This window comes from Hemitrygon akajei, chromosome 21 (genome assembly GCF_048418815.1).
Source record: "Hemitrygon akajei chromosome 21, sHemAka1.3, whole genome shotgun sequence".
Taxonomy (NCBI): Eukaryota; Metazoa; Chordata; class Chondrichthyes; order Myliobatiformes; family Dasyatidae; genus Hemitrygon; species Hemitrygon akajei.
In genome coordinates, this window is record NC_133144.1 from 50,811,393 (window position 1) to 50,825,766 (window position 14,374).

The 14,374-nt window shown below is 43.1% G+C and overlaps 2 protein-coding genes across 4 annotated transcripts in view; one reads left to right on the forward strand and one right to left on the reverse strand.

Moving 5' to 3' along the window:
* oit3 (oncoprotein induced transcript 3) overlaps nt 1–3,011 on the forward strand; it is a 31,390-nt gene extending 28,379 nt beyond the window's left edge. For both annotated transcript variants that reach the window (XM_073025383.1, XM_073025382.1), the window contains exons 8-9: nt 992–1,091; nt 2,590–3,011. In XM_073025383.1, the coding sequence (XP_072881484.1) occupies nt 992–1,091; nt 2,590–2,757 (268 nt within the window). In that variant the 3' untranslated portion in view covers nt 2,758–3,011. The remainder of the gene's footprint in view (nt 1–991; nt 1,092–2,589) is intronic.
* A 2,939-nt stretch (nt 3,012–5,950) lies between these two features.
* On the reverse strand, nt 5,951–13,908 carry pla2g12b (phospholipase A2, group XIIB). Of its 2 annotated transcripts, none has more exons than XM_073025389.1 (4): nt 13,573–13,908; nt 11,471–11,547; nt 8,942–9,107; nt 5,951–7,947 (listed from the first exon to the last, which is right to left on the reverse strand). In XM_073025389.1, exons 1-4 carry the CDS (start codon nt 13,793–13,795, stop codon nt 7,829–7,831), a joined length of 585 nt encoding a protein of 194 aa, XP_072881490.1. In that variant the 5' UTR covers nt 13,796–13,908; the 3' UTR covers nt 5,951–7,828. The 2 variants fall into 2 exon arrangements, with proteins under 2 accessions (XP_072881490.1, XP_072881489.1); XM_073025388.1 differs by having other exon boundaries at nt 11,459–11,547.
* Nucleotides 13,909–14,374: the final 466 nt, after the last annotated feature.

A 14,374-nucleotide genomic window follows, 5' to 3' on the forward strand; every position in this document is an offset into this window, starting at 1 on the left:
AATGAACAATGACAGAAACCAAGTTAGAAGATTATTTTTCCAAGCTTTTATGATGTCTGAACCTTTCATTTCATTAGATCAGCAGCTGGGTGGTGTGCTTAAAATCGGTGCCAGCTAAAAAGGATGCTTCTTTTGGTAAAACTTGATGTTTGCCCAAAATGTGACCATTTCCTTTCATTCTCTTCATTGCCCTGTTCTCTTGGATGAACAGAGCAATGTACTTCATTTCTGAAAAATAATTATTTTTGATAGGTATTTTACTATCCCCAACACGAATGCTACAGCTATTCTCTGTACGTATAAAATATCAGCTCTGTGTACACTCGTGGCCACTTTATTAGCTACAGGAGTGGAACCCGATGTGGTTTTCTACTGCTGTAGTCCATCCACTTCAAGGTTTGACATGTTGCGCATTCTGAGGTAGTCTTCTGCACACCACTGTTGTAACGTGTGGTTATATTTCTCATTAACAAGGTGTTTTCACCAGCAGAACTCTCTGCTCACTGGATTTTTTTTAATGACACCAGTCTCCGTAAACTCTAGGATCTGATGGACATGAAAATCACAGGAAATCAGCAGTTTCTGAGATACTCAAGCCATCCTGTCTGGTACCAACAATAATTCCATGGCCAAAATCACTTGGATCGCATTTCTTCCCCCATTCTGATATTTGATCTGAACAAATGAACTTCTTGACCAAGTCTGCATGCTTTTATGCATTGAATTGCTGCCATATGATTGGCTGATTAAATATGTGCATTAACAAGCATTACATAGTTGTACCTATTAAAGGGGCCATTGAGTGTATTTTCCCACTAAAGTCCATTCTAACCCAACTAGACATTCTATAAGCTATACACCATCTGTTAAGATAACACCTCTGTAACCAGTTTAGCAGCAGGGATTGTGAGTCTGACTGTGACACTTAAAAAGAGTTGCATTTATTCTGATAAACGGGGTCCAAATAGTTGCCTTATTTTTGTTTTCACAGCTGCATCAATGATGATACTGTCAAGCAGGAGACGGCCAAAGACCATCTTGCAAAACATTTCTATGTCCCTGTCTTTAAGTTTGTGGGAAGAGATAATAAGGTAAGAATATCCCCCCAGGAAGTGCAAAGGTTCAAGATGCAGCATATGTGGTCAGATGATAGCTATTACACCGTCTATTCAGTCAAAGCACGTGAACTCTCTGACACTCACCAATCATTGCTGGAAAGTGTAGAGACTGTGACTGTCCAACTGCCTTCAAGTAAGAGGTAATATACTGTCGTTTGACTAACATATTTCGTTTCAGAACTGCAGCTGGGGTTATGTGAATTGTGATTTAGATTGTGATGGGATCTAGATTGCATTTGGAGTCTGCTCCAAGTTGTGAACACAGCTCGGCACATCACAGAAACCAGCCACCCCCTCATGCAGCCTTGTCTGTACATCTTGCTGCCTTAGTAAAGCAGCCAACATTATCAAAAGAGCTCACCCATAATAGTCATTCAGACAGAGGATAGGAAAAGCCTGAAAACTCTTATCACCAGGCTCAAAGACAGCTTTTATTCTGATGTTATAAATCTATTGAATGTATGATTGACCTCAATCTAGCTCGTCATGGCCTTGCACTTTATTACCTGCCTGAACTGCACTTTCTCTGTAATTGTGACACATTATTCTGCATTGTTATTTTTTCCCTTGCCCTACCTCAAAGCACTGATGTTATGAAATCATCTTTATTGTTAGCATGCAATACAAAGCTTTTCACTGTAACTTGATGCATGTGACAATGATAAACCAATTTACCAATCTGTTTGGAGTTATGACCTGGTTTGTGCCTTTCGTTGGTTCAGCTCTGACACTTACTTCAAGGGGGTGGACACATGGACAGAGATTTCTTGGCCGAATTACATTATTACCCTTCAACCATCAGGCTCCTGAACCAGTGCAGACATCTTCACTCACCACAACACTGAACAGTTTTCCCAATCTATGAACTCAATTTTAAGACTCTACAAGTCAACCTCCTTCTCTTTCTCCTTTTCTTTCTTCTTTCTTTCTCTCTTTTTCTCTCCCTTTCTCTTTCTGTCTCTCTATCCTTCTCACTGTTCTTCTCTCTCTCTCTCTCTCTTTCTCTATTTACCCATCTATTCTATCTATTTAGTTATACAATGTATCATTTGTTTTGATTTGCATTTGCTCAGTTTACCTTCTGTTTTGTACAATGCTATGCCAGCCTTTTAACCCACTCTAAGATCAACATAACCCTTCTCTCACACATTGCCCTCCATTCTTCAATGCGCCTAATATATTTGTTTCTACCAGCGCCCGTTCCACGCACTCACCACTCATTGTGTGGGGGGAAAAGATCCTTCCTCCAATCACCTTAAAATGATGCCCCTTTGTATCCGCCCTTGGAAAAAATCTCTGGCTGTCCACTTGATGGGTTGAATGGCCATTGTCACACCTCTGCACTCCATGATCCTGGGAAGTTAGGGAACCGATTTAATTTTTCCAGTCAGCAGCCTCGCTGATCAATGATTTCTGTTAACCTGTCAAGTTCTCCTGAGATGCACTGATGATTGTTATCCTCCCTCTGTAGAAGGTGTACCTGCACTGCCGGGTTCTGGTGTGCGGGGCGCAGGATACCAAGTCACGGTGCTCCCAGGGCTGCCGCAAGCGGATGCGTAGATCTGCAGAGATGGATGATTCCAGTCACCTGAGGGACCATCTCCTCAGTGGAGGTCCAATAGTGATTGATGCTGAGTAACGAAGCTTACAGTATCCAGAATGTTCCACCAAACAGCTTTAAATTTGTGCATTAACACACAAGTAGCAAAAATGGATTAGTGCTTTTGCTCGTGAACTATATCTGGTTTGATTTCTGATTAACAAACTAAAATAATACAGTAATAGAAGAATAACTGAGTGGCTTGCATGGTAATGTAACCTATTTGGAATACAGTATCTTAATGATAGACCTCTATAATTATTATATTTTAATAAAGATGTTCATTACTTTAATCCGTTTGTCTCTCGTGATCTATTTGGACTGAAATTTGTTGTTGCAGTACTGTCAAAGGTTCAACTCTCATCATCCTACTGCAGAAAGTTTTGACTGGCCACTCTTTCCAAACTGTTTCCTTTAAACCAACTCTCTTTCCTGTCCCCTTACAGTGGTCACCCAGAAACAAGGCTTATTGATTAATTTGTACCCAGAAGATCTCCTGTAATGGCTTCTGTTCCCTCCCTTGCACCATTGGATCTTGGAGGAATTGAAGGAATGTAAGGAGATGATGGATGTTGCTTTCTTGGGGAAGTGTCACCTGTATGTTCTACTGATGGTGGAGGGGGACGTGCCTGTGATGTTATTGGGCTGAGCCCACTACTCTCTGCAGCTTTTTGCATTCCTGCGCATTCAAATTGCCGTACCAGACCATGGAGCAACCAGTCAGGATACTCTTAACAAAGTTCTACAGATGTACTGTTAAGAGTGTTCAATAAGCCTCAGCAGCAAGGCTTAACTATTTGTTTTCAGAAGATCTCCGATAATGGCTTGTTTTCCTTCCACTGCACCACAGAATCTATGCGGAATTGGTGGGAATGTGGGAAAAATAAAATGGGATGAATATTAGTGTGAATGGGTGCTTGATGGTCAGCAAGGATTCAATTTGCCAACTTCTGTTCTGTTCAGATCCATGACTCTATACCATCACCTTGAGAATATCTGTCCTGCTCCTATAACACATCTCCATGCAACCATGCAGCAACGAGATCCAAATGTACAGCGTGGCAGTTAGTGCATCACTTTACAGTGCCAGCGATCGCTACTTGGGGTTCAATTCTTGCCACTGCCTGTAAGGAGTTTGTACGTGACTGCGTGGGCTTCCTCCAGGTAACTTTTCAAACAAGGGCCTCTTATTTAGCTTAGTTAGGATATTACATCCCTATTACCTGCACAATTAAAATAATAATTCCTCTCCATAACGACACCATTTTTTTCTTTTACACACAATAATTAACATCACCTTGCTCGAATCCCTTCCCCAAGGTCAACACTCACCCCATAAGCATGGTTTCACATATCTTTTAACCTTTTAACGTATCTTTTAGTTTGGAGGATATTTTTATTCGTGTATCACACCATGATTTTTTCGGTGTTAGTCTTGTGATTTATGCACAACACAATTGTCCTAGACCAATGACATGTGGTCAATGGGATCGGCAGGCACAGATACACTTACATAAACACAGGTAGTCAATGGGGAGCATGGTATGCGTCATAGCACGCCAGGTCTAAGATCAGGGTTCGATTCCCACCACTGCCTGTAAGGAGTTTGTATGTTCTCCTTGTGACCACATCAGTTTCCTCTGGGTGCTCTAGTTTCCTCCCACATCCCAAAGACATTTGGGCTAGGGTTAGTGAGCTGTGCCACTTAACATGATTGTGACCCATGTATGGTGACCTTTGGGCTTCCAGCACAATTGTCACTAATTTGATTTGATGCAAACGATGCATTTCATTGCATGTTTCAATGTAGATGTGAGGAATAAAGCCAATCTTTACAGATCAGCAGTCACAAATACAGTCACACAGTTACAAAGCAACACACACAAAATGCTGGAGGAACTGAATGTGCTAGGCAGCATCTATGGAAAAAAGTGAACAGTCGATGTTTCAGGCTGAAACTCTTCATCAAGACTGGAAAGGATGGACGAAGGGGGTCAGAAGAAGGAGGTGGGGGGGGAGGGGAGGAGGAAGTACAAGGTTGCAGGTGATAGGTGAAACCGGAAGAGGGGCGGGGTGAAGTAAAGAGCTTGGTTGTTAATTGGTGAAAGAGATAAAGGGCTGGAGGAGGGGGAGTCTGATAGGAGAGGACAGAAGACTGGAAGTAAGGGAAGTGGGAGGAGCACTAGAGGGAGATGATGGGCAGGTAAGGTGAGAGAGGGGAATGGGAATGGGGAATGGTGAAGAACAGAGGGGTGGGGGGGGGGGGAGGTAATTACCGGAAGCTCAAGAAATCAGTGTTCATGCCATCAGGTTGGAGGCTACCCAGATGGAATATAAGGTTTTGGCCCAAAACGTCGACTGTACTTTTTTCCATAGATGCTGCCTGGCCTGTTGAGTTCCTCCAGCATTTTGTGTGTGTTGCTCGGATTTCCAGCATCTGCAGATTTTCTTTTGTTTGGGTTTGGAATATAAGGTGTTGCTCCTCCAACTTGAGTGGGCCTCATTGCGACGGTAGAGGAGGCCATGGACTGATATGTCAGAATCGGAATGGTAAGTAGAATTGAAATGGGTGGCCACTGGGAGATCCCATTTGGACAGAGAGAGGGTGCTAGATGAAGCAATCTCCCCAACCTATGTCAGGTCTCACTGAAATACAGGAGGCCAGAACAGGAACACCAGATAGAGTAGATGACCCCAACGGACTCACAAGTGAAGTGTCGCCTCACCTGGAAGGACTGTTTGGGGCCCTGAATGTTAGTGAGGGAGGAGGTGTAGGGGCAGATGTGGCATTTCTTCTGCCTGCAAGGGTAAGTGCCAGGAGGGAGATCAGTGGGGAGGGATGAAAGGACAAGGGCGTTGTGTAGGAAGTAATCCCTGCGGAAAGCAGAAAGTGGTAGGGAGGGAACGAAGTACTTGAAAGTGTGATCCTATTGGAGATGGCAGAAATTACGGACAATTATGTACTGGATGCTGAGGCTTGTGTGGTGGTAGGTGAGAAAGAGAAGAATCCTATCTCTGGTGTTTCTATGGGAGGATGGGGGTAAGGGCAGACATGCGCGCAAAGCAGAAGAGAGGTGGGTGGGGGGGCAGTATTATTACAAATAGTGTTGTTACACAGTTATGAATAAACTTAGACACATACATACAGAGGCACAAACACAAAACTCACTCCAAACACCAACGCTCAGCTGATGTGGACTAGAGAATTGTAAAAATGCAGTGACACAGAATGTTTTCAGTATTTTATAAGCGTCCCCACTTCATATTTATTCCTGTCACACCATACTGCAATCACATTTTCAAAGACTTACTTAGAAAAAAACACATTGATCCAATTTTGTTCCTTCTCAACATAAACGATTTTCCCTGCTGTTCAATAATTAAAATGCAGCTACTTCTGTGCTACAAAACCAAATGAAACACTTCCCTTGCGAGGGAGAGAGCAGCTGATAATGGAAAAGCAAATGAAGGTAACCAGGCAACTGGGCACTCAGCGGGGAAGATGTCTGGTGTTGGACACTGTCTGGGGAACCTGTGGCAGGAAAGTTGCTTTTGGTATCTTCATGTGGCAGATGGCATGTGACATACTTCAGGCTGACTTCACAGAGGACTGGAGAGCGGAGAGGCGGGGTCAGTTTTCCCTGGAGTGGAGGAGGTCAAGTGGAGACATGACTGAGGTATATAAACTATAAGGGGTATAGTTAGGGTCAACTGCAAGAAACTATTCCCCATGTTAGAGGTAGCTACAGCTGAAGAACATAAGAGTGGATCAGAAGGGCATCTTTTTTCTCAAAGAGTGGTGAGCAACTGGAATGCATTATCTAAGTGACTGGCAGAAGACAGTTACTATGAGAGTTACTAAAGGCATTGAAGTAGAGTCTAGTCAGCACTTGATTTTCCTGGACATTTAAGGCCATGGACAGGAGATAGGATTATATGGACAGATGCCCTCTGAGTCAGCATGGATGTACTGGGCTGAATAGCCTTCTTCCACACTCTTAGAGGTTAGAGGTCCACGGGACAACACTTTGCTGTACAACAGCTCTTGGTGGTAAACAGAAAAAGGGCAAGTTCGTTCCAGGATACATGTGTACCAAGAAGGTTCCAAAAACCAGGGAAGTCTGAAAGCTTCTGTCTTGGTTGAAGTGTTGATGGTGTCCTCTGTCGGCTGATTAGAGCTGTGTGTGAATAATCCATGTACCTAACTCTCCTGTGCAACTCAATAATAACTACATGGTTTTCAGTCTAGTATTGACATCTCTGGGTTGATTATATTAATTCAACATCTAGATCTACCTCAGTTCATCTCTTTATTTTCCTTTAAGATGGACCCAAAATCCCTACTCTTTGGCCAAGCTTCAGTCCACCCCCTCATGATGCTTAGTGTCAAACTGCGTCTAATTCTGATCTTGCGTTGGGGTGTCTTACCTTATTAAAGGGCACTATATTGTAGGTTGTTCTTATAAGGAGGCTACAATAACGTAAAGGACTAGGATGGGTGATTATGCAGCATTTTTGAGTAACCCCCTGCCCTGTGTGGTGGGTGGACTGTTGACTTGTACCCAAGTTCCCCCATACACCAAGACCCATCCTCAACCTTATCACCGGGGAGAATTAGACTGACAGCAACTTCTTGGTAGTATCCTTACAACGTGGGTGAACACCCACTGTGCAGTAGAAATAATGACCAGGGAACACCCATTATCTAACCTAAAGATGTTGCTTGACATAGAAACACACGAAATAATATTTGGAAGGGGAAGAACATTTTGGTAGTAAAGATCCTTTGTTGATCATAAGAAGCACCCAAACCTGTTCCAAAATACTTTGTCAAAATGCATAAATAGCTCCCATAAATTGATATGAAAATTATTCTAAATTATTCAGTTACCAAAGATGTGATGGGTCACAAACCATGTTCTGTATCATTTTATGAAAAGGCCAAGAAATAAATAAGCCACCAGGTAGTTCTGGTGTTGCACGTACAGGTGCCAATAGGGATATTTGCCACTTAACGCACATGGAAAGTCATGTGCCACATATAGTCACAGAGGGGAGAGCCACATTGCACATACAAATGCAGGCACATCCGCTATTGCAGCTATTGTCTTCAAAGCTCATCTCTTTCCTCCTCAGCGCACGTACATGCTGACCTCTGACTGTTCATGAAAGGCCTGCATCCGAGGGTCCAGACCGCATTGAACATCGTGTCTGCTACTGTTTCACAGGCTAGAAAGAAAGAAAGACCTTAGATTTATACCACATCTTTCTCATCCCTTTGAGCTATCCCAAATTTTTCACTGCCAAAGATGTACCCTTGAAGTGAAGTCACAGTTTACAGATAGGAATACTGGCAGGCTAGTTTTCTGCAAGATCCCATAAAAAGAAATTGATAGTGACAGATAACCGGGTTTTATTGAAACATGTTGGTTAAGGTGTAAATATTGGCCAGAACTTTATGGCACAGTGGCACAGCTGGAAGAGAAACTGTCTTACAAGTGCCAGGGACTTGAGTTCAGTCCTAACCTCGGTTGTTGTCTGTGTGGAGTTTGCATGCTCTCCCCGTGACTGCATGGGTTTTCTCTAGGTGTCCCAATTTCCTCCCACATCCCAAAAATGAGCATGTTGGTAGGTTAACTGGCCACTGTAAATTGCCCTCTGTGCAGGAGGGGTGGCAGAGTCCGGGCAAAGCTGATGAGAATGTAGGAGGTATAAAATAAAAGGGATTAATACAGGACTAATGTAAATGGATGGTTGATTGTTGGCATAGACTTGATGGGCTGAAGGGCCTGTTTCTGCGCTGTACCTCCCTATGACTCTTTGATGCACTGCACTACATAGTGTAACTGGGTTTATTTCTGATGCTACTGGGTTAAACATCAAATCCAAAAGATAGAGCATCAGTTCCTTGAAATCTCACTTGAGAGTTTTGTGCTCAGTTCTCTGGGATGAGACATGGTTCCATGGTCAACCCACTAGGAAGTTAGTAAATTATCCAGATTCACAGAATAAATACATAAAAGATGGAATTCTGCAATAGGAAGAGAAGTCCATGAAATTTTCCAAATGCCTTTTGGATTCATTGTGCATTTCTGGTATTTTCCTAGAGTTCCAGTTAACAAGCCAGCTCTATGCTTCCATCTGTAATATTTTCTCAGGGAAGATTTATGTCTCAAGTGTCCAAAGTGTCTTCAGCTAATACATTTTCAGTTAAAATATTTACCTTCAACCTTAGACACGAAACCCAAACTTTTCTTGAGGTCAGAGCAAATTCCATAGAGGCACCATCGGAACTTGGCATCGCACCGGTATTTGTTGGCCCCACAAGTGTCGTAACAAAGATCAAGCTGATTGCAACACTTGGTCATGGCTGGGATTCCCAAATCAAGCTGAAAGCAAAAGGAAAACATTTAGAGGGGCAACCTTTGAGACTGGAACCAAATTCTACTCTGTTTCTGTAGAATGTAGCATTCATAAAACACTTGCATCTTGGTAATGAAATACGAGTGGACACTATCACAAGACTGTATCATTTCAGGAACAGTTATTACCCTACAACCATCACGCTCCCGAATCAGCATAGATAACTTCACTCACCAGAACTCTGAATTGATTCTATAACCTACAGACTCACTTTCAAGGACGCTTTTACAACTCATTTTCTCAATATTAATATTTTTGTTTGCACAGTTTGTCTTCTTTTGCACATTCGATATTTGCCAGTCTTTTTTTTGGTGTTTTCTTTGTTTATATTATTTATATAGAATGTTTCATAAATTATATATTTTTTTATCCAGCTAGCTTCCTTCCCCACTCTCTCCCCCCCCACATTTTTATTCTGGTAACTTCCCCCTTCCTTCTCAGTCCCGAAGAAGGGTCTAGGCCTGAAACGTCGACTATCTATTCATGCTGCCTGACCTGCTGAGTTCCTCCAGCATTTTGTGTGTGTTGTCCTGTAAATGTCTGCAAGAAAATGAATCTCAAGGTACTATATGGTGACATATACATATTTTGATAATAAATTTACTTAGAACTTTGTTGGTCACATGTTCTGTTTTAAAGATGGATTTTTATTTGGGAAAATAATATATTACATGTGCCTGCAGTACCTCTCACATCTTAGAAAAGAAAGAATTTGTACTTTCATTCAGCTGTGACAAACAAGCCTTCAACATCTTCTCCCAGCTCATACTCCCAGTATTATTGTGTCAGTCTCTCTGTCTCCACCCTATCACAGGCATTCCCATTTGTTCAGTTCTCCCTTTACCCTTCTCCACAATTTAAAACATGCTTAACTCATCATTTTTCCTTCTTTGGAACCTTAACTCTGCTTCTCTCTCCATGGATACAGCCTGAGCATTTCCAGCGTTCCCTCATTTTATACAGATCCTCACAAGAAAACCCGCAGAGATATACAGCTAACACAAGAGATTCCACAGATGTTGAAAATCTTGAGCAAAACACACACATAATGCTGGAAAATTTCAGCAAGACGGGCAGTATCTATGGAGGGAAATGAACCGTCGAAATTTTGGGCTGAGACCCTCTATCAGGAATGGAAAGGAAGGAGACATGGGCGTATCTAAAGCTGACAAGGTGTTTTTAAAAGTGTGGCTGCAACGAGGAAACGCAGAGCCAATTTCCTGCAGTAGATTTCCACCAACATAAAGTAATGATGAATGAATAGGAACAGTATGACAGCGTAGCAGGTAGCTTAACGCTTTACAGTGCCAGTGATAGGGGTTCAATTCCTGTCACTCTCTGTAAGGAGTTTGTATGTTCTCCCCGAGACTGCATGGGTTTCCTCTGGGTGCTCTGCTTTCCGACAGGTTAGGGTTAGTCAGTTACGGGAACACCACGTTGGTGCCAGAAGCATGACAACACTGGCGGGCTGCCCCAGCAGATCCTCAGGTTGTGTTGGCCGTTGCCACAAACAACACAGTTCACTGTATGTTTCAATGCCTTGATGTACATGTGACAAATGAAGATTATCTTGAACAACGCACACAAAATGCTGGAGGATCTCAACAGGTCAGGCAACATCTATGGAAAAGAGTGAACAGTTGATGTGTAAGGGTCTTGGCCTAAAGCGTCCACTGTTTACTCTTTTCCATAGATGCTGCCTGGCCTGCTGAGTTCCTCCAGCATTTAGTGTGTGTTGCTTTGGATTTCCAGCATCTGCAGATCTTCTCTTGTTTGAAGCTTATCTTTAGTCTGTTCAAGTGTTGTTTGCTGGGGGGTAATGTTTGCATGAGGCTTCAGCCAGAACACAAACCCTTCTTTAAAATAGTCCACCTTATCAAGTCAGGCAGCATCTATGGGGAGGAATGAACAGTTGACGTTTCGACCTGAGACCTAATGAAGAGTCCAACATGTCGACTATTTACTCCCCTCCATAGATGCAGAGTTCCTCCAGCATTTTGTGTTTTGCTCAAGATTTTCAGCATTTGGAAAATCTCTTGTGTTTATATTCTGCCATCTTGTATATGATCACGTGAGCGAGCAAAGTTCTTCACAACCCATCAAAAGGTCAAATAAGCCAATTTGATAAGCCTACACCCTCGGTGCTGCTCAGGAGGTGGTCAGTTTATATTTCTACACTCAGGAGTGAGATGTGAATCCACAGCCTTTTGACTCGTTGGCGTTGAGGTGCCATATTGAATTATGCAGCATTTCAGAGTTATGAACAGTTATTTCAAGAAGATGAATAGAAAATGAAAGTTGTGTTTTCAGTACATACTGTGTCTGGTACCTTGAGTCCAAGAAAACTCGAGCTACAACCGTTCGGCTCAGGTGTTTTGTAGTCTGGTCTTGGCATAGGTGCCTTACCTGGGTAGAGAGAGCAGTGTGAATTATTCTGGTTATACATCAAAATAATCTTTTCAGGTTTGTAGCTCAATCCTAAAATCCCAGAAACTTCCAAAGAATATTTTCCCTTCTACCATCCCTTCATTTAATACAGCTTGTAGGTATAGAAAATGCTGGAGGAATTCAGCAGGCCAGACAGTATCAATGGAAAAGGGTATAGTTGACGTTTTAGGCTGAGACCCTTCATGACAAGTCTGCTAACTGACGCTGCCTGACCTGCTGAGTTCCTCCTGCGTTTTGTATGTATTGTGTTGGATTTCCAGCATCTGCATCTTTAGGAATAACCCTGTGCAAGATCCCTTATATCAGACAGAATCTGATACCAAGAATGTTGGAGAGTGTGGTTCTGATCAAATCAATAGGTTTCTTTATGAAGGAGAGATAGAGGAGAAGTTTTGGGAAGGGATTCCAGAGCTTAAGGCCTTGGCAGCTCAAAGCATTGGGAGGAGAGTAAGATGAGTAATATTTTGGGATTACTTCAGGTAGAAATTTCAGGGAGTTGAGTGTTGTAGAGATGGGAAATGCTGAGTGATTTTTTTTAAAAGAATTCCCTCTTTTATTTTGTTCATGATTTTGTGATGCAGTTAGAGCAGTTTCACATGATTATTTAAAACAGAGGTGCATAAGAACTTCTCGCAGAGGGAGGTGAATCTCAGGAACTGTCCGACCTGTTGGGTTGTGGAGTTGAAATCAGAGGAGACATTCAAAGAGGAGGTAAGTAAATTTGGTAAGGTCAAAGAATTGAGGCCTGTGGAGGAGTTGAGGCCAGCATAGATCGGCCATGATAATTTTGAATGGGGAAGGTGGACAGCCTTGAGGGACCTGGTGGCTACGTCATGCTGTTTTTCGTCATCTTGTAAATGTCAGAAGCCCGTACATGGCACAGTTGCTACTAACCACAATTTCAGACAACTGTGTCTAAATGTTAAACAAATCTCCCTGCTGCACAGGCTATGAACTGATACACACACACACACACACACACACGCACACACGCACACACGCACACACACACACACACACTCACTCACCCACCCACTCACCCACCCATAAGGTTCTCTTTTTAAGGAAGCCTTGGGGCTGAGGATGGCTTGCTTCCAACTCAGTTTTGCAGTGACTGATGACTTGAATGCAGAATTCACAACCTACGCCACAGGTGGGACAGGAGGAGTGTGACAGAGACCGTGGCTGTGTTACTTAATCAGCTTCCCTTTTCTCACGCATCGCTTTAAGTGCCTGCACATTCAAACTAGCAAAGTAAGCAATAGAAACCCAAGCCACTGATAGATCCATATTCTGCACCACAGACCTTTGTGCAGTCTCTGTCAGCTTCAGTAGGACACTTGTCCAGTGGTCTTATCAAACCACATTTTGTGGATGATCTGTAACATTCTTCAACTTAGTTTTTTAACTCATCCCACCCAAACATTCACTCCACCCTTTAACCTGAGGACGGTAAATGATTAATCAAACAATCACAGTAAACAAAAAGAAATCCCAAACCATAGCATGTGTGTAGAGGCCACACGGGGGGAGGGGGGGGGGAGAGAGGGGGCATTTATTATTATCTAACTTCTCTGCAAATGAGTCGGTTCCGAATCTGTACAAGTGATTTTGTGGCCCTCTCGGGTCAATAGCAGCTTTGCTTTTGGTCTGCACTGTCTCACTTATCACCTGTCAGCTTGTACTCCTCCCCTGCCCCCAACTGTTTATCTGGCTTCTGCCCCGTTTCTTTCCAGTCCCGGTGAAGGGTCTCGGCCCGATACATTGATTGTTTATTCCTCTCCCCTCCAGATGCTGCCTGACTTACTAAGTTCCTACAGCATTTTATGCACTTTGCTCAGGATTTCCAGCATCTGCAGCCTCTCACATCTGTACTGTGTTTAATGTGAGTACATTTCCATTCCCTGTTTTGTTTCCTGTTCTATTTGCTTTGAAATCCCCTTTCACCCCCTCCTCACTCTTTCCCCCCAGCTCTGCACTTACCATATCGACACTTGTACTGACACACTCCATTTCTGCCGCCTAGGAGCTCTAGGAATGAGTCGAAGTATCCGTTGACGGTCTCGAAGCCATCTCGGATGGATCCAATGCCCCAGTCTGAAGTGGTGGTTGAGTTGTCCTGGGGCGCAGTAGTGGTCTTATTTTCCTCCTCAGAGCGTGCCACAGTGAGGGCCAGCCACAGAACGATTACCACCCTTCCTCTCATGGTTACTGGAGACCTTTGAAGTGAAAAGCATGCAAAGCCACGAGCAGCAATATTCTGTTCAACACCAGAGCACCCGCTCCTTTCCAATCTCTCTCTGAGATGGACTTTTAACCTTCATCTTTTTATCTGGAATGATCTCACTGCGATAATGGTCTAAAGGTCAGACCGAGTGTAAATTTGGCTGGAGTTCGGTCTCAATTCAGACACCTTGATTTGTTCAGAGTTATCTGTGCACTTTAAACATAGGCAAGTCCCTATCTCATAATGCTCTCAAATGAGTAAATATTAATTACTTTGACGCTGACATGTTGCAATGTGACACAAAGTTTCTTTACAATTCCAAAGTATCAAGACCAGCTGCTTGTGAGTTCATGCCTGGATCTGTTCACAGTACACCGGCAACTGCACTGTGCTCTCTGCTTCTGAGATCTGGTTCCACTGACATTGGATAAAATGAATTTTGGGATGACACAGTGATAGATCCACTGACGAACTTCTAGCCTGGTGGACCTACATAGAGTGGACATGGAGAGGATGTTTCTGATAGTGAGGGAGTCTAGGACCAGAGGGTACGGCATC

Excerpts from the sequence above, each read along its gene's own strand:
- pla2g12b (XM_073025388.1), bottom strand. The coding sequence starts at position 13,795 with ATGAGAGGAAGGGTGGTAATCGTTCTGTGGCTGGCCCTCACTGTGGCA. Across the intron at positions 11,548-13,572 it reads TCAGTACAAGTGTCGATATG|GTAAGGCACCTATGCCAAGA; the intron begins GTAAGTGCAGAG and ends CTCTCTACCCAG. Across the intron at positions 7,948-8,941 it reads TTTCGTGTCTAAGGTTGAAG|CCTGTGAAACAGTAGCAGAC; the intron begins GTAAATATTTTA and ends CTTTCTTTCTAG.